General features: G+C 29.3%; 3 protein-coding genes across 8 annotated transcripts in view; 2 read left to right on the top strand and 1 right to left on the bottom strand.

The window, feature by feature from the left end:
* LOC107065275 (pancreatic lipase-related protein 2) overlaps positions 1-2,411 on the bottom strand; it is a 37,130-nt gene extending 34,719 nt beyond the window's left edge. For all 3 annotated transcript variants that reach the window (XM_015318804.2, XM_089172868.1, XM_089172869.1), the window contains exon 1: positions 2,226-2,411. The gene's annotated coding sequence lies outside the window, so the exon portion shown is untranslated. The remainder of the gene's footprint in view (positions 1-2,225) is intronic.
* LOC107065190 (protein Cryzl2) lies at positions 476-1,868 on the top strand. The gene is made up of 5 exons (XM_015318640.2): positions 476-616; positions 735-971; positions 1,099-1,296; positions 1,380-1,561; positions 1,706-1,868. Exons 1-5 carry the CDS (start codon positions 476-478, stop codon positions 1,866-1,868), a joined length of 921 nt encoding a protein of 306 aa, XP_015174126.1.
* Positions 2,412-2,928: 517 nt separating the features above from the next.
* The window catches only part of heph (polypyrimidine tract-binding protein 1 heph), a 407,327-nt gene continuing 384,778 nt past the window's right edge, over positions 2,929-25,477 (top strand). For 2 of the 4 annotated variants that reach the window (XM_089172860.1, XM_089172858.1), the window contains exon 1: positions 4,343-4,483. In XM_089172860.1, the coding sequence (XP_089028986.1) occupies positions 4,476-4,483 (8 nt within the window). In that variant the 5' untranslated portion in view covers positions 4,343-4,475. Of the gene's footprint in view, positions 4,484-25,477 lie in introns of all 4 variants that reach the window. The other 2 variants (XM_089172852.1, XM_089172851.1) reach the window with 2 other exon arrangements.

The following is a 25,477-nucleotide window of genomic DNA, read 5'->3' as shown; positions in this document are numbered from 1 at the left end:
TATATAATTTTATATTCGTATTATCAATTTTATTTTTATTTATATATATTTACTCGGAGTAATGTTTTTACGAAGAAACGAAGGAGAGGAGGGTTAAAAAAGGCTAGTAAATGCCAAATGCAGAGAGAATGGATAAACAACCTTATAGGGATGGTAGGAAATGGCAGAAGGTTGGTTGAACGACGAGTATAGTGTGGTATTCATGTGATGATGGTTGTTTCATAGTGATGGTGAGAGGGAAGGGGTCACCAACATGGCGTGCCACTTTATAAGACACGAACTTTGAAATATACCATTACCATAGCGATTTAATATAAGTATAAATAAATAATAAGTAAATATAAAAATATAATTTATAGGTTATATGTTAGAAATGTATGCTAAGTTTAAATATGCAATGATATTTTTCAAGAAAAATTTCTATCATCGTAAATTGTATTCGTTTGATAAAAATAATAAAATGTCATGGTTCAAAATGAAATTGAATGATATTATTCAACTTTTGAGAATTAAACCAAAGGATTATACTGGAAAAATGATACGAGTTGCCAAATTGTATGGTCCACGTGATATCAGACTCGATTTTGTTGAAGAAAAAACTATTCGAGATGAAGAGGTTTGTGTTCATTGAATTTTTAATGAATAAATAAACAAAAAAAGGGGGAATAAAAATGAAAAAAAAAGAAATTGTTCGATTGGAAGCAGAATTTTAACCAAAAGAAATAAAAAACAAGGTTAGAATCGAGGTGCATTATTGTGGTATTACGATGACCGATTTGTTGCTGTGGGCTAATGAACATAAAAGAATTGTTGATAAAGAAACGATTCTTGGATTTGAAGCAGCAGGTAAAATTGTGGAAATAGGTAAATTGGCACAGGAAAAAATTCATTGTTATTGGGGTGAAGAGGTATTGGTTCACATTTATCCGAAACTTGGTGCATTCGCGGAAACCTGTATTGTTCATCCAGAGGTAAAATAAATAATTTATTAATAATTATAATGTTTTATATATTTTGCCTTGGAGATTATTTTCGAAATTTTGTGTAAAACTAATACAGCGAATTTTCTATTGAATTTAATAATGCAATGAACATTAGAACATATTTAGTCTTGGAAAAAAGAAAAATTTATCAATGAAAGACGCGGCGAGTTTAACCGACGATTATTTCTCGCCATTTTTAATCCTTGGTCGTCGAACTCAATTAAAAAAAGACGAATATCTTTTAATTAACACGAATTCCATGTTCTCCGCAATGGCCGCCATTAATATCGCAGCATGCATTTTTCAAGCTAAGGTACAACCTAATAATTAAAGTATAATAATAATTGAGAGATTAGAAGTTTTTAATGAAATAATTATTAATTAACATTTCCCTAGCCAATTATTGTTTGCGATAGTTCGACGTTGTTCGAGTCTAGTATCGATCTTGGTGCTGTTGCAATTATCGATAGAAATAGATGTGAACTAAGCGACAAATTAGAACAAATTACTGGCAAAAGAGATGTTCGTTTAATTATCGATACGATTGGTGGAACTGATTTTGAAAATCTTCTTAAATGGTTTGAAAATATTTATCTCAAAATTTAATGAACATCATTTAAAAAAAAAATATTAATAATAATAGTATACATTTATGTTGTTGTTATCTAATTTAATTAATTTTACATTTATTTATTATATATTATAATAATTTTATTATTTAGTTTGGAACACGAAGGAACAGTTGCTTTTCTCGATTATGCGAGAGATTCGAAGTATCCATATCCATATATTTTCCCATTGAATTATAACATCTTAACACTTGCAATGGAACATTATAAAAATGGCGATCCTTTTATATATAGGCTAGTTGTCGATATTTATTAAAAATAATATATACAACAAAAATGTATACACATATTTATAATATTTCTTTTTTTTTTTATAGAGAAACTATGGAAAATTTATTAGATTATCGAATAGAAGGTACGATATGTCCACGTATATCAGCTATATTCGGATTGAATAATATTAATAAGGCATTTGAATATGGCGCCAATTTGAATAGAAACAAAATTTTGATAGATATTAAAAATCCTGACGTATGTTGTATCTTTGATTCTTAAATAATCGATTTGTTTTATTATATATAAAATAAATAGAATTAAATTAATAATAATATTCTAAACGTATATATAAATTTATTTAATTTTATATTTTAAAAAATTGCATGCATGTACTTACATAAACAGGTAAATTGACCACAGTCGATGAAGATCCAACTTTAGCCAATGCATCTTTTTCCTATCGACGGTGAATAAATCTATCCTGGTAAGATAATATCCGTTTCCTTCATCCACTTATGAAAACACATTATTTTTGCACATAAATATCACGAACACCAGACCACGCACGCACTTATGGTTTTCTAATCGCCCACTCGCGTAACCACGCGTCATCATCCTAGAGAAAACTTCAAAGAGTATATAACTACGCAGTAGCTAAAATTGGCAGCAAATTTTACTCACACACGTAAGAATACAAACGGAAATGATTACGTATATATTAACCCGTTTATAGGAGATGAATTATTTTCATATAAAGAAAAAGAGATCCACTTTATCCACAGTATTCTACGAACGATAACAAACGTTTTTCGTATCTTCGACGATAAAACAGAAGAATCGAAAGAATAAAGAAGATTAAAAAAAAAAAACGCGCATTCAGTGTTCTACAAAACTGCGTAGATAAAATGTTCCGCCAAAAAAATCGATAAAAAGTGAGGAAGAAAGAGAGAAAGAGTGAGAGAGAGAGAGAGAGAGAGAGACGAGTGAAAGAACACGACCGACCGGCTGCGAGCTTAGCGAGTGACTAACTGAGAATCAAGATGGCGTCGTACATCGAACGTAGTCGTATAGCTCGATCACTAGATGACGCTAGTTGTTACATAACGATAATTATCGTATACAGAGAGTAAGTTCTACCCTCGCGAAATTCCACGGTCTGAAAGTGGCAGCGCGTGGTCGTCGTTGTCGCGTTCGTTCGTTACAATCATTTCATTCCTACGTGTGAAAAATAATTAATATTATTACTGGAAGAAAATATCGAGTAAGTTTCGTAGTCGATATATATCGATTAGGTTTGTTTAACAGTGTCGTCGAGAGATTCGTGTTTAAAAACGTGCGGATTACAATCATCTCTCGTGTGTCTTTCATCTCCTACGTGTGCATTATTATTACCAACACAACTATTATTCTACTCCCCTCACGTTCACTCACACACATTTATTCACTTACTCATTTTATCTCTTTCTATTTGAAGTGAGGAGAGGAATGAATATATGTTGTATTTGATAGTATTGCAAATACACGCGTGTGTTTTTATATATTGTCGACGAAAAATCCTTGGTTGGGATTAGCTGTAGTAACCAATCGAATCTCGACATTGTCTACGTATTCTTATCGTGTTTTCTTTTGACTGTCATCTGTCGTCTCTTTAACTCTTCCTTTGGCTCTCTCTGTGGCATATTTCGTCGTCCGGATCGAAGTCGTCCAAGTTGGCACGAGGTTGGTTGCTTGGTCTTATCGGACGTTGTGTTGGGTGCGGTGGTGGCAGCGGCGGCGGCGGCGGTAACGACAGTTGACGGTGTCACCGAGATACTGACCACGACGATATCTAATAGCCATTGACAACAACAACAACAACGAAGATATTTGACGATAACAAAAACAAAGTTGCTCGAAGGAAGCCAAAAAAGTGCAACTACTACTAAGAGAGTGCTGTGTTTCTCTCTTTCATTTGTATTCTAACGAGTAAGAGAAAGAAAGAGAGAGAGAGAGAGTGGTGGGAGGATAAACGAAGAGTGAGTGAGAGAGAGATAGCTATCCAACGTGTACGAGAAAGAGAGAAAGACAGGTAATCTGCGCAGAACAAGTGGAAATACCAAACACACTGTGTATTACATACAAAATTATATATATATGTATATATAAAATAGGAACGCGGATCGTGCGCGAATAGATAATAGAAAAAAAAAGAGAAAGGTGTTTCCTAAAAAAACAAAACAAAAATAAATGTTCTATATTTATACCATGTGTGTACATATAATATATGTGCCGGGTTGTATAAATGTTTAGGTTGACGCGTTAATGTTTCGTCGTAATTATTTGAGTCTTCCTCCTTTTTGGTTGATAAATCATTCGCGATATATATCGGTTTTCGTGGTAATAAGAACGTGTGCCGTGCTGCTGCAACCTGTTGTTTTATCAACAACGCGCTCGTGTTCTTGTTGTTCTTGTGCATCGTTACGTTTCTTCATCTACTCGGAATCTTGTTTCCACGGATGCAAGAACGAGTACCCTTGTGATACCGAGGTCGAGTTAACGGCCGACTTAACCTTACTATCATCGATCAAGAAAGCAAAAACAAGAAGAACGTACATCATCATCATCATCATCATCGTCATCATCGTCATCGTTACGAGAGGCCATCAGGATGAACGGGTAAGTTTGTTTATTTTTTTATAACATTTTCTTTCTTTCATTTCAATTTGATTTTTGTATTATTTCTTTATTTTGTATATTTTTCGTTTGTTTGAAATTTATAGGATTTATATTTATATTATTATTATTATTATTAATTATTTTTATACGAGTCGAAGCGTGTATTAAAGGATTACGGTATTTTTATAAATTTGATGTGTGCGATTGAAAGAGAAAGGTATGAAAGAGAGAGAGAGAGAGAGAGAGAGAGTGTGTGTGTGTGCACACAAAATAGAAGAAAAATTATATATTATCACGTGGTCACTTTTAGTTACAAACTCCATTTTGATTAGTTCTTTTTTTTTTCTCATCTTCGTAGCTACTTATTACGTTATTTCGTGTCTATTTTCTAAGAACTTGGCAGATATCACTCTCTAACGATGTTAGTAGTAATACTTACTTATGTTCTAAAAATACTAATGGCGGTTATGCATCATGCTTTTCATTTTGTGGTTTTAATTTTTTTTTCTTCTTTTTTTAAAATAAAATTCTACGTTGCACGTGTGTGTCTAAAGAAAATATTAACTTAAACATTGTTTGCTTGCCGGCTATTCGTTTATATTCACACATATTATATATATATATAAAAACATATATGTATATACAGATGGAAGTGTCGAACGTTTGCGCAGCTTCTGGTGCGTCACTCTTTTTATCTCTCTCACACCATTGTCGTAGACAAGCGCGCGCTTTTTTGGCGCGATTTAAAGATAATATTCAAATGTTTTTTCACTTTGTATGAATTTTGTTTTATTTGTGTTCACTTTGTCGCATTGGAAGGTTTCGGAATTTAATGTTAAAACTAAAGATTTCAACAATCAAATATACGATGATCAAATAGTTCAAAACAATTGAAACCTTATAACAAAAAAGAAAAACAAGACAAAAACGAATTGCAATTCCCATCCAACTTTCGTTTCTAAAATAGAGATAGTAGGGGAAAATAATTAAAAAACAAAACAATTACAACAGTATTGAAATTTATTAGTAATAAAAAGATATGTTATTTAGAAGAAAATATAATATATATATTAGCCTCGACAGATGTTGCATAATAACTAAGAACAATAACACTCTGGTAAACGTTAGAAATCTCGCCTATTACTAATCTATCCTTATAATCTTTAATCTAGGACACGTAATAGAAGGTTCTCAACTTAGACTTTCCCTTTTTCTATCAATCGAAATACTCAATCGTTTTTCTTTGAGCACCCATTAATTTTATAAATATTCAATTGATTGATTTAACAATAAAAATGATTAGATATTATTCTTATAAATAAAAATCTTATCAATCTATCTCTGTTATGATTTAATTGATTGTTCAAAGAAATAATTTGTCATTAAAAAATTGTTGAAAATTGAAATCCATAGGATTCCTAAGGTAACTACTTCGTTGTCAGTTACTCTAAACGTCATCTAATTCCAACGTCTATATAAACCGGAACGATCTTACTCTGAAATTAGATTTCGGCACTCCATCGTAGCGCGAAACATGCAATAAGACGAAATCTAGTGGGGGATATTAGTCGTGGATCTACGCCAGGGGCGATTTATGTGCACAGAGTGAATCGTCTACTCACTCTCCTACTCTCTCTCTCTTTCCCTCTTTCTCTCTTTGCTTTTATGTTAAACCTCTGATCCATGTTTCCAGTGATTCCCAACCTTTTTTTTTTTCCTTCAATCATTCTCAATACCTCAAAACTTACATTAATTATTGTAATCTTTTAGTAATAGAAAACATTGCAAACAAATAGAAATACGATAACGTAGTAACGTGTTTTTTGTTTCAAAATTATAAATGGCAGATTGAATGATTATAAATTAAAAAAAAAAACAAAAAAAATAAATAAATAAAATATATATTTACGAGAGAAAAACATATATAATAAATATCAAAGATTATATTTATGAAGTAGGCATTACAAATGAAAAATAAAAAACCGTGCACCTATAAGAAAGGTAGAAAGGGAAACAAAAATAGAAGGAAACTTTTTCAAAAAAAAAAAAAAAAAAAAAAAATGGCTACTACCACTTTCATTTGGTTGGAAGAACGATTTTGAAAAATTGTTCTGCACGAAAAAGAAAGAAAGAAAGAAAGAAAAAAAAAAAGGCGAGTAGAATAAATAAACGAAAATGCTTTTATCGAGAAGCATCCTTAATGATCCATGATTGTTCTCGAAATGACGCGTTGAACGAGGGTCAGGTAGGAGATGAAGGGGTAGGTGGTTCATAGAGCGTTCTCGTACGCGAGAGAGTGAAATAGATGGAGGAAAAAAAAATACAAAAATAGAAAAATAAAAAAAATAGCATCGGAAAAAAATCACGGAGTATCGAAAAAGGGAGATCAATGCGACTCGATTGACGCGAGTCGGCGCGGCTTGACATACGTCGTTGCATTCACCGACGTAAATGCCGTTGCGTGGGTAGTTGGGCTTGGGTTTGGGTTGGGTTGGGTTGGGTTTGGTTCGTTCGTTCGTTCGTTCGTTCGTTCATTCGATAGAAGGGAGAAATGGGAGAGGGTGAAGAAGAGATGGCGGGTTCGAAGTTCCGAAGCCTGCATCAAAAAGTTCAATAGACGGATGTGCAGCAGCAATGCATCGGTAATGCACCCTACTCGCGGGGCGGAGGGGAGGGGGGGTTCAGGCCAATTTTGTCGGGGTGGAAAATATTAAAGAGGGTGAGAGAGAAAGTTAGGAAGCATTGACTGCCTAGATTTCCTACCCTTAATCACTTCTCGTTTTGTCTTTTTTTTTTATTTTCCTTTTCCTCTTCTTTTTGTTCTTCATTTTATACTAATGGAATGATCGTTGGGAGAGTTAAGTTTTTTTTTATAAACAAATTTGTTAAGAATTTTCTATAAAATTGATCCGATCGAATTGTTTTTAAACATTTCTTTTATATCATTTAAAATATGTTTATTTTAAGTCAATCAGATTTTTTATTCTCATACGATTGTTATACATAAAACAATATAAAATAAATCATTTCCGATTATTTGATCATTTGTCTAAATAATATATAAACTTAACGAAAAAAAAAAAAATAATGATTTAACGATCGATTTTAATAGTAAAGTCAAAAGACGAAGAAGAAGAAGAAGAATAATAATAAGAAGAAGAATAAGAGTAATAGTTCAAGCTCGATTTAAAATGTCTTATAACTATTCCAAGTTCTTGTCTTATTAACAATTCTTGGGCGTAACGTTGAGCATATCTCATACCTCTTGACACCCTTAAATCTTACTTTCAGGACAGGTAGGTACTCGTTTTCTCAGAGTTTGGCAGCAACCTAACGATACTGTCTTGACGCTAATAGACCGTGGCATTATGCCAGGATAGCCTGGACCAGCTCAACTACAAAATGTTCGGACATTGATGCTTCTTATCTTTGTACTAGGGTCTCTCTCTCTCTCTCTCTCTATATATATACATATGTTTAACAAAACTTTTTTACTCAGTACATTGTATCCTATATATCATATAAGTATTGAACGCGGTGTTTTTTGAATATCCTGTATATAACTTGTGTATAAAAACTGTTGTAATATAAGTTGTTGCATTAGAGTATTAAAATAATTGTTAATTAAACGAAATAAATATGTATTGATGATTAAAAGCACTGCGTATAAGTTCGGAGTATCGTCATCTTCGAGATTCACCTGCAGACTGACAAGTGGTCACCTATGTAACTGCATTTATTCAATGTTGTTTATATAACTTTTTGAATGTTACGTATGTATGTAACGGTAATGATATTCTTAATAAAGAGTATTTAACATTATAACGCTATAATTTTAGTATTTTTTCCATTCTAATGTAATTATCTTATCACACATGCACAATGATGGCTTTAATTACTTCAATACTTCATAGAATGCAAAAAATATTAAAATTAAAAAAAAGTTATAATCATAAATTCTATTAATTAGGTGAATTATTTTCATTATGCATATGCGTAATGTTCGGAAAGTCATATAAACAATATTTAATATAAGAATTTTCATACAGATTACCACCTGCCAGTCTGAAGGTGAATTTCAACGAAGACGGTGCACCGATTATATACTCGGTAGTTTTTACTAACAATACACATTTCTTTCGATGAATTAACAATTCTTTTAATATTCTAATGCATCCTACTTATATTACAGCAAAATCTAATCCTCGGAGTTATCACTGCGCATGAATAATAAAATAATTATAATAGAATGCAAAAAATAATAAAATTAAAACGTTATAATCATAAATTCTATTAATTAGGTGAATTATTTTCATTATGCACATGTGTAATGTTCGGAAAGTCATATAAACAATATTTAATATAAGAATTTTCATATAGATTACCACCTGCCAGTCTGAAGGTGAATTTCAACGAAGACGGTGCATCGATCATATACTTGGTGGTTTTAACTAACAATACACATTCCTTTTTGTCCGTTCCTTCTTTTTTTAAATAAAATTTCAACTTAAATACATCGAAATTGATATAATTTCTATTTTTCTTTTTTTTGTTTTTCGTATAACGAGCATACTCGTTGAACACAGTAAACGGGTTAAATTGATCGATCAAAACGAATGTCTTTCTATATATATATATATTCTCAGTTTGGTGTGTATTTATACATATACATACGTATATATGTATTATACGCATCGGATCAATCGTTACGCGTCGTTAGAAACGGTTTCACAGAATTTCACGTATGTCCAACCCGCATAGAAAGAGAAAGAGAAGAGAAAGAGAAATAGAAAAAGAAAGAGAGAGAAAGAGAATGAGAGAGAGAGAGAGAGAGAGAGAGAGAGAAGAGAACAACGATCTGGCCCGTATCTTCCAGTTATCGATGAATTCGTTCGTGTAGAATATACTAATTCTGTTAACTCTTTGTCACATACGTTGTTATTACATATTGTATAATAGTTAAATTATTTTGACATACGTAATACGTAATTTAAGTATAATAACTAGATAGGATCTAATTATATACAAATGATAACAGGTAAAATAAAAGTAAAAGAAAGAAATTAAAGAGAGAGAGAGAGAGAGAGAGATTAAAATAGTAATAGTAAGGGATAGAGTTTAACGTTAGGAATCAAAGTGAGATAGGCAATAATGGGAGATCAGCGAAGTGAAAGAGACAGGACACACAGGGTACATCATGGACAGAACATGGATATGCGTCATGGGACACCATACGTCACTTTTAATTAGCACATACTGGCATCGATGCTGATCCTCCTACTGGTACTAGTAGTGTGGTTGTTGCCGGTGGGAAGCCATCAAACGCGTACCGTTACCACGCTCGTTAATAAAATTTCACAGCAGGTATTCACACATGTACACATATACATATAGATAGACACACATGCACAGTTTCGAGTACCGCGAACTATTTCCCTTAGAATCGTAAACCCCCTCGTGCTTGGGATTATCAACGTGTTTAGTTGTACGTTATACGATACATTGACTATTTATTTGTATTTATTTACAAAACAAAAATTTATAAAGTAAATTATTTATTAGATTGTATTATAATATAATAATCATTGATTATTTATTTTATTGATATTAGGTATAAAGGATATAAATAGAATGAAATACAAAAGAAACGTGGTAAAATAATGTTGAACAATTCTATTATATAAAAATAGATATTTAGATATTATAATATATTAATAAATAATAAATAAATTAATAAATGATAAATATATATATATATATATATATATATATATATATATATATATATATAATGTGTGAAAAAGGTCAAATTGAAGCAGAAACACAAGATTGATTCACATTTAATATTCGAAGTATATTAATAAGTATGTAATATTTAAACAAATGTATTATCGTTTAAACATTATTTAATTATACTCTTCCCCTTTCTTTCCAACATATATCATATGTTATTTAAACGATTGAAAAAGTAATGATTTAAATCTTGTTTCTATATAAGATAACAAATTTCGTATTTAATTACATTTTAAATGAATAGAATATAGTTTGTTATAAGTACGCCTACTACTTACTTGGTTACACGTATTGTTTGATAAAGATTTCTCAAAGGGCCGATAAATGTTAGTAGTACACGATGTAGTTTAATCACCACAGACTGGCGTATACATACTAATACTTTCATTTAACTGCCCTATTGAGACTTTGGTTTTGTAAAAAAAAAAAAAAAAAAAACAACAAAAACAATGATTAATATATCTTATCAATCTAATCAAGTGTATGATAAATGTTAAGGAAATTCGACAAACTGAATTTAGTTTAATAAATAATGTGATTTGTATAAGCATCGAATTACAAGGTAAAAAAAACAAAAAGGTGAAAAAAATAAATGGATATGCAAAGTGTAAGGAAGAAGATAAAGAAGAAGATAAAGAAGAAGTAGGAGTAGGGAGAAGGGCAAGGGGGGAAAATAGGTTCGTTAGATAACGTTGTATTCGCTTACACGCTTTCTGCTTTAACACAAAAAAAAAAAAGCTTCACGTGATAATATCGACTTCGTCACCAGCCTTACAAGATATTCATCTATCTCTGTGTGTACTTATATATATATATATATATGTACAATATATCTATGTATGTGTATATAAAAGAAAGGGTCCAACTAACGGAAGAGAGAAGCTACTGGACCGAAAAGCCTCTTTTCTTTTCCTGTTGTCTCCCTGGTAGATAAACGATTAAAATGCTAATTTTTTTCCTCGACACGTACGGCCGAGCTCACTCATCGCAAACACCATCACCATCACCATCACACTATTCACTATCACGCTTCTATACTCGTTTCACGTATCTGATATACACACACCATGCTTTTAGTTTTCTTATATTATTATCTCGTTTATGGTAAAATAAGTTCTTGCAAAAATGTTCTTTTATATTATTAACATTTTTATTTTTTATTTTTATTTTATTTTATTTTATTTTATTTTTTTTTTGTTAATCTTCTCCTCTTGTTCACGTGTTATTATTTTGTAAGTTTTATTAAATTTTTTTTTTTAAATTATATTACATTTTTTCTTAATTTTATTCTTTATTAATTTATTTATTATTATTTATAAATTTTTTAATTGTATCAAACTGAACAATTGGATTTGTTTTATTTTTTATTAATGATTTATTCTTAACATTATTTATAATATGTATTATTTTTTATAGTATCCCATCCTATATATATACACCTTAGCTCATCACAAGATTTATTTTCTGTGTATAATACACTTGATATTACATTGATATAGTTTTATTATTTTAATTGTTGTTTTTTTTTATTTTGATACGAGAATAATTAGATTGTCAAAAATTGAAAAGGATTTTAATGAAATTGTAGTAGTTAATTGCATTAATTTCTTATAGATACTTTTGTAATTAATTTTTGTAATCCATACATTCTATATAATTAATTATGACACGTAAACGATTTGATTACATTGGTATTCGTAGTTTTGATTGCTTCAATAAATAATTATTATTATCTCGTAATATTTTCATTCATAAATAAATATTATTTTTAGTAGTTATGGAAATATTTATTAAATTATACAAATAAATATTTATTTGACCATATTTATTTTGATCGAACGTTAATAATAACAATTTTTGAAAATTACACCCACACACACACACACACTTGCAGTTTTTTTTTTTTTAATCATACACACAAATAAATCGATGAGAAAGCATCGAGTGAGAAACCAAATTTGGGTTTGAATGTTAGCAATCATGATTTTCCAAAGGACAAAATATTTGTTCATTTTTTTTCAAAAGTTCGGTTTGGTTTTGGTTTAGGTTTAGTTGGGTTTAGGGGAAGTATCAGAAATCCACGAATGGTAAAGATGAGAATATAAGGGACGTATCATGCCAATAGTAGTAGTAATAGTAGTAGTAATAGTAGTAGTTGTGTTGTTATATGTATATTGGTATATCTCTCGGTTTTATTTTGTTTGAGGCTGGGCATGGAAGCGGGTAACGCTTGAAATCCACTTAATCTGCCCGTTTACCACGCTATATCACAAATACTGGTTGGTTCTATCGGGGCACGCTGGATTTGACCGAAGCAAACTATACATACAACCGATCGGATTAACCATGGGGAATAACGAATAATAATTGTCGTTCTACGAGATTCTGCGAGGAGAAAGGGTTAGAATACTCGTTCGTTCAGGTGGGAGTGGGAGCCTGGAGGTAGGAAAGAACAAAAAAAAAAAAAAGGATAGAAAACAATATAAAAGTAAAAAAAAAAAACCAAAAAACAAATAAGAAAGAAGAATTGAGATCAAGTGGCTTAAAAATCATGGTTCCCCCCCCCCCTTTTCTTTTTTTTTTCTTTTTTCTTGTTTCTTTTTCTTTTTTTACATGGAACAAAAAAGTTGATCTGTAAATTCATTGGAAGTTCGATATTCTTTTAAAAGATTATTTCTCGAGAATGTGAATGTATTTGTAAATGTATATTTGATATAAAATTATAATTGTGTTTATTTTTTTCTTTTTTTGTTGTTGTTGTTGTTGGTTTAGTATTGTTCGATTTAATTATTTTTATGTTATATTATTTAAACGATTTTTTTTTTTAATATTTTGGATCGTATAAAAATGTTTGTGCAAAAATTGGCTTAATGCAGGATGGTTATATATTATTAATTAATTAATTAATTATTTATTTATTTATTAGATTAATTTAGGTAATTTAATAAATTCAATTATTTTGGTTTTTGTTACTTTAGGGTTTGGAATGTTGAAGTTTGAGAAAAAAAAAATGAAAGAAAAGACGAATTATTGTTGAAAACATTTTTTGGATAAGTATTATTTCAATGGTATTAAAAATCATTTTCAAACTTTGCATTGTAATGCAATTAAAAAATATATATATACTTTACTCACATTACAAAAATTTTTTATTAGCAAAACGGTAAAATAAAAAATAAAAAAAAAAAACGTTTTTCTTGACTCTAGATAATTAAAAATATGTTTTTTTTTTGTTTTTGTTTTTTTATAATAATTTTTCTATATTTTTTTTTCTCGTATTCAATCGAATCTCTCAATGAACCGTGTTTTACGTTTTAATATAAAACCAATAAGATCAAAAACAAAAGCAAAGATAATAATAAAAAAGAAAAGTAAACCTCCTCCTTCCCACTCCCCCCCCCCTCCCCCAACACACACACACTCCTGTTTGCGGATATTAACGAGAAGATAAAACGGCATTTTTCTATCCGTGTAAATTCTTCGTACATTAAAAATAAAAAATAAAAAATAAAAAAACAATCTATGCTGCATATATGAGCTTTAGCTTTTATACGTTGCAAAATCAATTTTGGATTAAATCCGATGTTACATAGGGATATATGCGGCACATGGTATTTTATATATACATATACATATACATATACATATATATATATATTTTACAGAATGCGCAATGGAATAATAAATAAAAATAAATCCCTTTTCTCGACACAAGGACGTTTCACCTGAGCTAATATTAAATTCGTATGAAATGCGAATCTCTCTCTCTCTCTCTCTTACTCTCTCTCCTACTCTCTCTCCTACTCTCTCTCTCTCTCTCTCTCTCTCTTCTCATCTTTCTATTTCAAGTAAATTTTGTTTTTTAAAACACGTTTGTTTATACTTTTTACATCGTTCCTTTTTGACTCTTTCCAATTTCACGTTTGTTTGTCCGGTTACCTCTTTTCCCTCGTTCAAAGAAATCTGAAACGAGTTATTACAGTACAAGTGGAGAAAAAAAAATAAAGAGAGAGAGAGAGAGAGAGAGAGAGAGAGAGAGAGATAAATTCTTTCCATGGATTTCTCGTTTCGTTAATAAAAAAAAAAAAAAATAAATATATATTAAAACGGAATAAATAATATTAAATAAGAAAAAAAAAGAGAAAAATATCATTTGAAATATAATAATCGTGAAACTGTATAGAATTGAATTTTTTTTTCTAAATTTTAATTAATGCACATTGGAGTAATGGAAAGAAAAAAAAAGAGAAAGAGAAATGAAAAAAATAAAAATACATACATACATACATACATACATACATGCATACATACATACGTACGTACGTACGTATATACAGAGTGTTTAAAAAGATTTGAAATCAAAATTAGATTACGTGTTACTTTGATGAAATAAATAAATAACATTTTGTATAAAAGTATACTCGAAAATGATTCATTGAAGTGATATACACTTTTAAAGAATATTTTTGATTTATTGTAACATTTATAGAAAAAAAAAAAAAACAAAAACAAAAAAAACAATTACATACAAAAATACGTCGAATCAATGATTGTCAATACCATTTTGAAATATTTCAAACTTTATTGGAAAATAATAGTAATAGTTGATGCAGCTTAAATGCATTTCAAAAGTTTGTCCTCTGTTTCTAACTCTTTTGTTTGACCCAATAAGTACAAATTCAAATTAAGTTAAAGTCAGATGAATTACTAATCAAACCAACTTTCATGTAAATTATTGAACATTATATTAAGTATGATGATAATTCTATGAAACGAATTATAATAGAAATTTTTTCCATGTTAATTTATAAATACGTGTATTGTTATTATTTTTTTTTTTTTTTTTTTTAATAAAAATTTTTCAACGTAAGTTTGTATGCAAACTTTTTACATCTATTTAGATTCTTTTGGTTTTAATCATTTTTTCGAACACTCTGTATATATATATGTGTGTGTATATAGATTTACGTAAAACATAATAATTGTAAAGTTGTTCATGTTACTTTTGTTCTGAAAGTTTAGTTAATGCATAAACAATGAGATGTTAAATGGAACTTTGTTAATATTCCTTCGAAAAACAAGCTTTTGTATTATATTTTCTCGTATAATGATCACCCTGTCGATTTCCAATAAAATAAAAAAAAATAAAAACAAAAAAAAGAAAACAGAACAATAAAAACAACGATGTAAATAACTTTTTATTAATTTTATTTTTTTTTTTTTAAATAACTTTTTATTAAATTTATTTTTGTTTTAAATAACTTTTTATCATTACCTAGATAGTTGTATGTATAGTTTTATATATCGTTGATAATTAAATAATTAAATAAATGAAATTCTGGGATATATTAAAGGTAAGAAAAAAAAAAGAGATAGAAATAGTGTGAGAGTGAGATAGAGATATAGGGTTGATAAATGGAATCGATCGATTTGTCTCAATAGACAACACTAACCCTCAAAGTTGAATGTTCGTGCTAAACAATCCAAATCCTAATGGACTTGTAAACATTTGTACGAGAAAAACAAATGGGAATGGCCCGTACCGTGTTGTCAATATGACTAACCACAGTGTCATCTAAACGTACCCATCCTGTTAATTACGTTTGCTAAACTTTGATTGCTATTTATTTTTTTCCTTTTCATACCTTTTCTCTTTTTTTTTTTTTTTTAACTAATAAGAGCTTTTCTTTATTTCTTCTTATTTTTTTTTAAATTTTATTTTTGGTTTCAATCATGTGTATACATGTTTAAATTATTAGTTCGAGTCATAAATAACTTTAGTTTTTTATGAGACAAAGAATGAGACTAATAAGTGCAAGACACCTTTCATGGAGTTTTTTTTTTTTTTGCACTCTTTGCAATTGTTCAACGTATCTATTGGATTTTGCTCCAATATTACCTTTAAAAGGTTCATCAAAGTTGGAAATACGTCCTACACTCGGTTCATCTTTTAAGATCGTATACTCCAGAACGGAATTTTACAAACCAATTTCTGACTGCCCTATCAGTTATCAGTCCTGCACCGTATACGCTGCATATTATTTCAGTTGCCACTTAAGTGCTATTGCCTTGTTTCAATTTTTAAAGTATTACATTTCGAATATGCACTTTTTACTATCCATTTTAGTGGTTAAGAAAAAATTGTTAAATGTAACATTGACTGCACATAAAAAAGTTGACAGAAGACTAACTGAATCTTCATGTATATAGTGATATTGAAAATTCGTTTGTTTCGGTGACTTATAATAGGTAAATACGAAAAATAGATTCTACATAGCTACATCGTAAGTTACTTATGACTCGATCTAATAATTACGCGATGATTTCGTGTTTTTTTTTCTTTTTTGATAATTTTGCAGATAAATTTGATAAATTTTGTTAGAATTATTTCATTATTTTATTATTAATTTCGTTTTGCGTTGATTTATAAATAATAGTGATAATTACAAAATAAAAAGATTGTGATTTGTAACGTTTAAACTTATTTTAAGATTTTACATTTATGAAATATAATTTGAATGGTAATTGGGATGTATATATATATTCATATATATATCGTTGTTGAATATTTTGCATATTTGTTTAATCGAATCATAAATAATCATAATAATTTGGTCATAAATTGGATAACATTTATGAATAAAACCCGATAAATATGATTTTGTAATAATAGAAATTTCTAATTTGAACATACGGAGAGAGAGAGAGAGAGAGAGATGTGTAATTAAAACTATATAATAGATTCATAAATAATAATAAGAATAATAATAATAACTCATTCAACGACAATTAAATGAAAAACGTTAATTATTTATAATTTAATCATACGTACCTGTAATATATACTTTGATAACTATGAAAATAATATATGATTCGTTTTCTATATTTAAATAATTATTTTTTCTTTTTTTAAATTATATATTTCTTTTTAGGTATAACTTAATTACAAAGAATATTATTTAAATATATATATATATATATATATATATATAATTAATTTTTTTTTAATATAATAAAATATGTTTTTTTTTTGTTATATTATTTATTATATTTACTATTTATTTATTATATTATTTTATTGAAGTAAATTATTTTAATATATTTTCCTAATACATATATTATATTTTTTTAATTTAATATATAATATTTAACTAATATTCATTTAATTAAATATATATATTTATATTTATTATTATTATATATATATTGTAAATAATATAAAAAAAAATATAAAAGATGGAAGAACAAAAATTAGGGTTTAAATTCTTGATCGTTTGGCAACCACCACCATTACCACCACGACCACCACCACAACCACCACCAGCACCACTACGACGACCCCCCAATTTGAAAACCGTATTCTAACCAAAGTCGAAAGCTTTTTCTACGAGATCTGTCGACCCATTTCGATGTTCAGAGATATCGAAAGGGTGAGAAGAAGAGGGATAGAACGAGATAGAGGGTGGTGGTGATGGTGGGGGGATGATAGAGATCTATATAGAGAAAAGTCTAACATAAGAGAGACGGGTTCACGTGGATGCAGAATTCGCACCCCCGTTTCGTTTCGAGGGGTTGGTAAATATCTCAGCCGATAAATCCGTTCTACGTCAAGGGGTAAAGAGTTCAGTAAATACCTTGGTCGATAAATTCCTTTGACATCGAGAGAGTCAAGGTTGGCTCCTATCGTTCGAACATCTTTTTCCATCTCAACCCCAAAAAACGATATCAAACTTGAAAGCTTCTTCCTTTTTCTTCTTCTTCTTTTTTTCTTTTTTAATATATATATATATATATGTCTATTTAAAAGGTTCCACTCAAGGATGTAGAAAATTGATGATTGCCATAAATTCTCAAATCATTTCAACGACCTTCGAAACATATTGGTGTAACTAAATGCTTAACAGCATTGGGTCCTTCAAGTGGTATACGACACTTAAGTGAACATGAGACAATGCACATGGGAAGGGTACTATTCAGAAAAGAAATTCCTTATGTTCTCAGAAACTCCCACTACCATCTTTCCCAAAAACATAGATTTTCCCATCGGGTCACTCTGGTGAGTGGACCCTCTTACCATTGGTTAATAAGTTGTATTCAGTTCCTCCAAAGGGGTGTAACTAATTTAGATATAAAAACATGTGCAGTAACCAAAAAAAAAAACACGTATGCAAGATGTTCGTTAATTGTAATATAAAATTTCCAAGATATTCTATCACACATTATTCGACATATAAAAATTGATGGTAGTAATGGTGATAGTAGCGGTGATGAGAGTGAGTTAGGGGTAGAAATGTAAACCTACATATACATCGTGTACGCAAAATACACATAGAATGATAGAAAGAGAAGAAGAGGGAAACGAACCAAAGAACCAAAAGAAAAATGAAATTTTTACACACCACCGACGGTTTCCACATCCTCGTATTTTACCCTCTCACCCCCCTCTCTCTCTCTCTCTCTTTATTATTTTATACAATAATGGCTTGCGGTCATATCGTAGTCGACGGTATGTAACGATCGTTTCGTTACATACAGTTTTTCGACGGATCACCAGAGAACCAACCAACCCTACCTTTTATTCTTCCTATCGAGAGAGAAGGGTGAATTTTAGGGTGAGGAGAAAGAGGGTGAGGGTGCTTCGGTGAGGTTTCACGAAACGTATGTTCTGCATGCGTTAACGTTGTGTGTATCATAAAATAGAGGGTGGTAGGAAGAGGAGTAAGGGGAGAGGGTGGAACAGGGGTGAGTTTTATACAGAAACGTACAGAATAATATTCTCTCTCTCTCTCTCTCTCTCTTTCTCTGTCTTTCTCTGTTTCTCTCTTTCTCCCTGTTTTGATAATTATTTCGCTAAAAATAAAAATACAAAAAATATATATATATATATATATATATATATATATATATATATATATATGTGTATGTGTATTATATGGTGGTATATACACACATACACATATTTCCTATAACGAAAGTTAACGAACGAAATAACGAGGTTCGTTCGAATGATTACCGGCATGAAGTTCCGCTTGATCGTTGGAATAATTGTTTATTGTCCCTTGTTTTTGGATGTGTAATTGGATGTTTTGAGAATAATATAAAATAAATAGGGTGAAAATGGAGAACACAATGAATTTCTTCTGTTTTGTTGTTTTGGTTTTGGTTTTTGTTTTGTTTTGTTTTGTTGAAAATAAATCACCTAATTCGACAGCTTTTGATTTCTTTTTTTTTATCTGTTATTTTTATGGGGATTTTTGTTTTCTATTCTTTTCTATTGTTTTGTTTTGTATGTTGGGCTTAAAATAAATAGAAAGTATTTTTTAATTTTTGATTAATTGAGAAGAAAAAAAAAGAGAGAATATACGAACAAAGGGGTTGTTTGAACTTATCGACAAATAAATATGTGAATAAATAAATGTAAAGAAAAAGTTGCGAACGTGACACAAATATGAATTAGTAAGAGTCGAGTTTGTGTTTGTATGTTGAAAAATTGTTTAGTGTTTGTTTAACTTTTATATTTATTTATTTATTTATTTATTTTGTAAATATTTTTTTTCCAACGGGGGTGAATATCGCGTTACGGTCTCTCTTAATACATATTGGGGGAAAAAAAAAGTGAAAAAGAATGTGCAATTAACTTGCAGTAATTAAAAAGTAAAACAAAATGAATAATAGTTAAATAAAAAAAAAAAAAAACAAACAAAGAAAAATTATTAATTATGCAAAAGATTATCTGAAAGATTCACTGGACAAAATTATTCAAAAATATTTCTTTTTTTTTTTTTAGATGATTAAGAATTTTGTTATTTTCGTATTTAATGATTTTAATTGTAAGTTTAGGAATATTTTGATTAACAAATTGGAAATGATTTTTTTTTATTATTTCAAATTTTTAAAAGAAGATGAATTATTGTAACACCTGTATATCACATCGTAACGTCACGTTTTCATCATCCATATGTGTACACCATATACTAACTATGTGTATATCGAATAATTTTTTTTTCATTCCTTCTTTTTTTTTTTTTTTTTACCCCGACTTTTTCATACCAACAGGTTCGTTCCAATCAATGTGTTTGAATCACCCGGTTAACCAAAAACAACGAGCACCTGTGTTTTAAATCATGTTAACAAAAAGAAAAGAAAAATCTATCCCATATATATATATATATATATATATATGTTTTATATATTATAATATAATATTTACGTAGTATAATTATTAAAAGTAGCGTAATGAAAAATATAATAATAAAAATTGAATTAAATGGTTTCAATGATATTACGATTAGAATAATCATAATGATGATGATAATGATGATGATGATTATTATAGTTCAAAGTTTCTAATTTCACATATGACATGTATACTCACATATATCTAAATTAATATAAATTAAATATGATTATCAAAAGTACAATAATTTAAATGAACATATATAAAAAACAAATACGATAGAATCTTTCAAATGAATTCTACATTTTAATAATAATAATAATAATAATAATAATATTATTATTATTATTATTATTATTATTATTATTTTCATTAGTTTATTGGTGAGACCTTCCACACTCCTTTGATCCAGATGGAATAAAACCCACCACCTTCACGTGGTTTCCATCGAGCAATGGTACTTCCATGTTTAATAGGTCTTTCAAAAATTACATTTTTTATTTATATATTATTTCTTGTTTTTTAAATAATCTATTCTTCCTTTCTTTTATCTATCCTTCTCTCTCTCTCTCTCTCTCTCTCTCTCTCTTCTCTTCGTTAGCTTTATATATATATATGTATACGTTTATTTTGATTACTTTCCTTTTACAATATTTCTTTCTATATATTAAAGAACATGTCAAAAATTATTTATTTACATATTTATTACATGGGTGTATCATTGGCTAAGAGTGGGTTTTCGTTATCCGTAATTGAAAACTACAATCAATTTCAACGTAGCCGACGGTTAATAATTAACAAATCGATCCCTATGGCAGACCAGAGCAGAGCAGGGCTAGGCAGGGCAAGGCAGGGCAGGGCAGGGCAGGCAAATAGCAGTAGCCGTTCATCGAACGAATCTCTTTTTGAAAATACATATCCCTTTTCCCACCCCCACTACCTCCCTCCCAACATACATATTTTCTCTCTCATTCTTTCTCTTTCTCTTTCTCTTTCTCTCTTATTCTCTCCCCTACTCTTGTATCACTTTTTTTTAACTGCAAAAAATTTCGCATTGAATTTTTTTTTGTTTTTTTTTTTTATTTCCATTTGAACGAGCTTTTGGAAGTTTGCTCGAAGCGTGGCTATGTTTATAACGTATTCCAGCCGGTAAACAAAGTCGATACTAATTACAGAAGGGCAGTTTCCAACAGCAACAGCAACAGCAGTAACAAGTGCAGCAACAGTAACAGTAACAGTAGTAGTAACACCAACACCATCACAATCATTCGGCTTCACGCTGATGCGTGTACGAATTAGCTGCTTGGGGAAGCATGTTGGGAAGCTTGTCAGCCTGCAGGTGCTTAATAAACAACTGATTGAACTGTCCGAGATATTCGGAACGATGGATCTCTGGCCCATCCATGATTCCTCCTACGTCTCTCCATCTATCTATCTATCTATGTATCTATCTATCTATCTATCTATCTTTATCTTTGAGTGAACCTCTGTCTCTGTCCCTATATGCCATTCCCAGTTTCCTATTTAACTTGCCATCCCTATACCTTTCCATCTACCACCACTAAAATTCTATTCGGACGTGTTCATTCGTTATTTCGCAAACATTACGATCATATCTCTCTCTCTCTCTCTCCCTCTCTCTGTCAGTAAATATATATATGTATGTATGTATGTTGATATTAATCTAGCGTGTTTAATATCTTACGATAAGAATAATCTTGTTTATTGAATTGGAATAATATATGTACATGTGTGTGATATTGTATTACATGGTGATTTTGAATATATTTATTTGAGGGTTAAATATTTGGCATATTTGTTTAATGGGGTGGGATTATATTTTTTGAAGAATATTTTAATTTTTGTTGTTGTTGTTGTTGTTGTTATCTGTGAAATATTAAGTGGGTTAGATATTTGGTAAGATATATAGTTTTTTTTGTTTCTTATCTTTGAAAAATATAATTATTATTTATATTAATTTTATATATATATTTTTTTATATATTTATTTTATATTATTTTATGTATAAGTTTAATACACGTTCTTATTATATAATATTTTATATAACAATTTAATATTTTTTTTATAATATATAAAAATAATAATAAAATATTTATCTCGATTATAATGATAAAAGTTCAAGGTTCGATAGAAGACAATAAACGAAACATACTTGTCTCTCTCTCTCTCTCCTTCGATCATTATCATTATCATCATCATCATCATTATCATCAGCATCATCATCATCTCGAATCCGGAAGAGAGCTATCACCTCAGGCAATTAGACAACAGGCTCGTGCTTACTATTCGATTGAACCCTAATTACATTTACCTGTAACGTTAGCCTGGTAGTACACCACGTTAGGATATTCCTCTCTCTCTCTCTCTCTCTCTCTCTCACACACACTCTCACTCACTCTCTCTTCGTTGACACGTACGATACGCGAGTAAATATGTGTACGTAAGCAGCACGTAGGTTATATGTACGTATAGTACGAGAGTAAACGTCCTTCGTATACACGGAATCGACCATACAGGATCTCTTCGAGCGTACTTCCGGTTCTACACGGTTCGACGAATCTGCTATGTGTTTATTCACCTACACACCAATATATATATATATATATATTATACACATATACACTAGTATAATTCTGACAAGGTTGTCTGTATGTGTATGTACACAAACTGAATGTTCTTCCAGCATCGCTTTTAATTACTACGTTAATTACTTCACCATTTGATTACACTCGATTATTGTATGGTATTTATATTAAAAAATAAAAAAATAAAAAATATAAAAAGAGAAGAAATAAAAAAAAAAAACAAAAAAATTGCAAGATACGCAGAACGTGTTCAGCAAATCATTTGTTAATAAGCAATTGATTAAAAAAAAAGTTTATACGTGTTTGCATATATATATATATATATGTGTGTGTGTGTGTGTTTAACATTTGTTAATTGGATGTTTAGGTGAAACATTTTGTTTTTCCTTTTTATTGCAATTTTTTTTTAACGTTAGATTTTCTATGGTAAAAAAAAATATTCTACAGAGATGTTTTGAATTGGTTGATGATTTTTTATTTGAATGGAAATTAATTGAATATATTTTGAAGGGTTGTAATTTGTTTGATAAATAATTGAATAAATTATTTGTTTTCATCTCCTCTGATTGGAGGATTTTATTCGTTATGTGTGGTTTTATATTTTTAATTTTTAATATTTAAAGAGTGGTGTGATTGAAATTTTTGTGTGTGGATAATTATTTAAAATTGTTAATTTTTTTATTGATATGTTTTACTATTATAAAATAAGACACACAGGATATATTAATTATATATAAATTATATCAATTTATATAATTATAGGATGTTTTATTAAATATTTAATATGTATAGTGTATTATTAGAATTGATTTTATTATATATACACTGTGCAGAGATTTGGAAATTCAATAGAAAAAGATTATTTATTAAATTATTAAATAATAAAATAAGAAAAATCAGAAAATAGATCATAGTAAATAATTAAAATATTATAAAACTACAAAGATTAATTTACATAGATGATGAATGTATAAAAAAAAAAAAAAGCATATGTATAAACTACACCTAATAACATATTAAATATTATATATATATATATATAGCATAATTTTATAATAATAATAATTTTAATTATAAAATAATAAAAAATATTATACATAAGTCAGAAATAAAGAATACATACACACACACATAAGTCAACATTTTAAGATTTGTCAATTCTATTATCTATAAAAAAAACAAATTAACCTTATGCATATGTATAATATTTATAAATCAAAAAACCTTATAAACAACCCTTATATAAAACACTTTTAATCAAAAGAGCAGAAGAAAAAGGAACAAACAAATACACAACTTGATTTAAAAATTACAAATTAAATTGAGCAAAAGTGAATTGAAAGTTAAAGGGTTGAAACTAAAGAAAAGAAAAGCAAAGAAAAGAAAAGAAAATGGTAATGGTAATGGTAATGGTAATGGTTGGAAGAAAAATGTTTAACATAATTCGATGATAAAAGTTAAAGGTCCGATTTAAATACGACAGGGATGAAAACGAGATGGAAAACTATTACCAAAGACTAAAGACTAAGACTAAGAAGACGACGAGATTGTTAAGAAGCTTGGTTAGGGTTGCTGATGGTAGTAGTTAGGCTGGGTGATAGGGGGGGTAGGGTGGGGTGGGGGGTGGGGTTGGAGACGACTTAGACGTGATTCCTAAGCTCTTTGTGACTGTGCTCGGTTTGACGTCTAGAAGGGAGAAACGGTTAGTCTAGCGTTATCGTATAGCAACAGGCAGTAGCTAGCAAAAGGGTTGATAATGCCCCTAACCAGGGGTGGGCTGTGCTGACTAATTAGAATTCGTTTCTCAGTGGTAAAGCGACGCGTCGCGTAGCGTCGCGACGTTAGTTCGTTCGTTCGTTCATTCGTTCGTTTGTTCGTTCGACGAAATTAAGCTAAGACTTTAACCGAGCCCTTTTCTCTATTTTACTTAACCATACCTGACAAACAACCAACCCAACCAACCAACTAACCAACCAAAATCTTCCCTTTTAAGAAGAAACAGTTCTCAGTTCTCTCTTTCTCTTGCTCTCTCTCTCTCTCTCTCTCTCTCTTTCTTTGTGTCTTTCTCTATTTCTGTTTAATATCTTTACAACAAACAATTGATTTTACAATTGTTAGATTTGAATAAACAAATTTTGTATTCAAATTTAGGAATGGAGGATGTTAATAAGGAAAGAGAGGAGAGGAAAGGAAGGATTATTTTAATAGTAAATTATTTATATATTATATTATATATGTATATAGTTTAGGATATTAGAATTATTAATAATATTTTAATTTGTAATAATATATAGTATTAATATAATACTAATAATTATTTATAATATAGTATATAATATTATTATTATTAATATTATTATGATTATTATTTAATATACTATAATACTGATATTGATATTAACAACTTATTAAATTATT

This window comes from Polistes dominula, unplaced genomic scaffold, assembly GCF_049000335.1.
Source record: "Polistes dominula isolate Pdom_NZ unplaced genomic scaffold, Pdom_raw_medaka contig_23, whole genome shotgun sequence".
Taxonomy (NCBI): domain Eukaryota; kingdom Metazoa; phylum Arthropoda; class Insecta; order Hymenoptera; family Vespidae; genus Polistes; species Polistes dominula.
The sequence above is the reverse complement of the archived record's forward strand: the minus strand, read 5'-3'. Positions and strand labels throughout refer to the sequence as shown.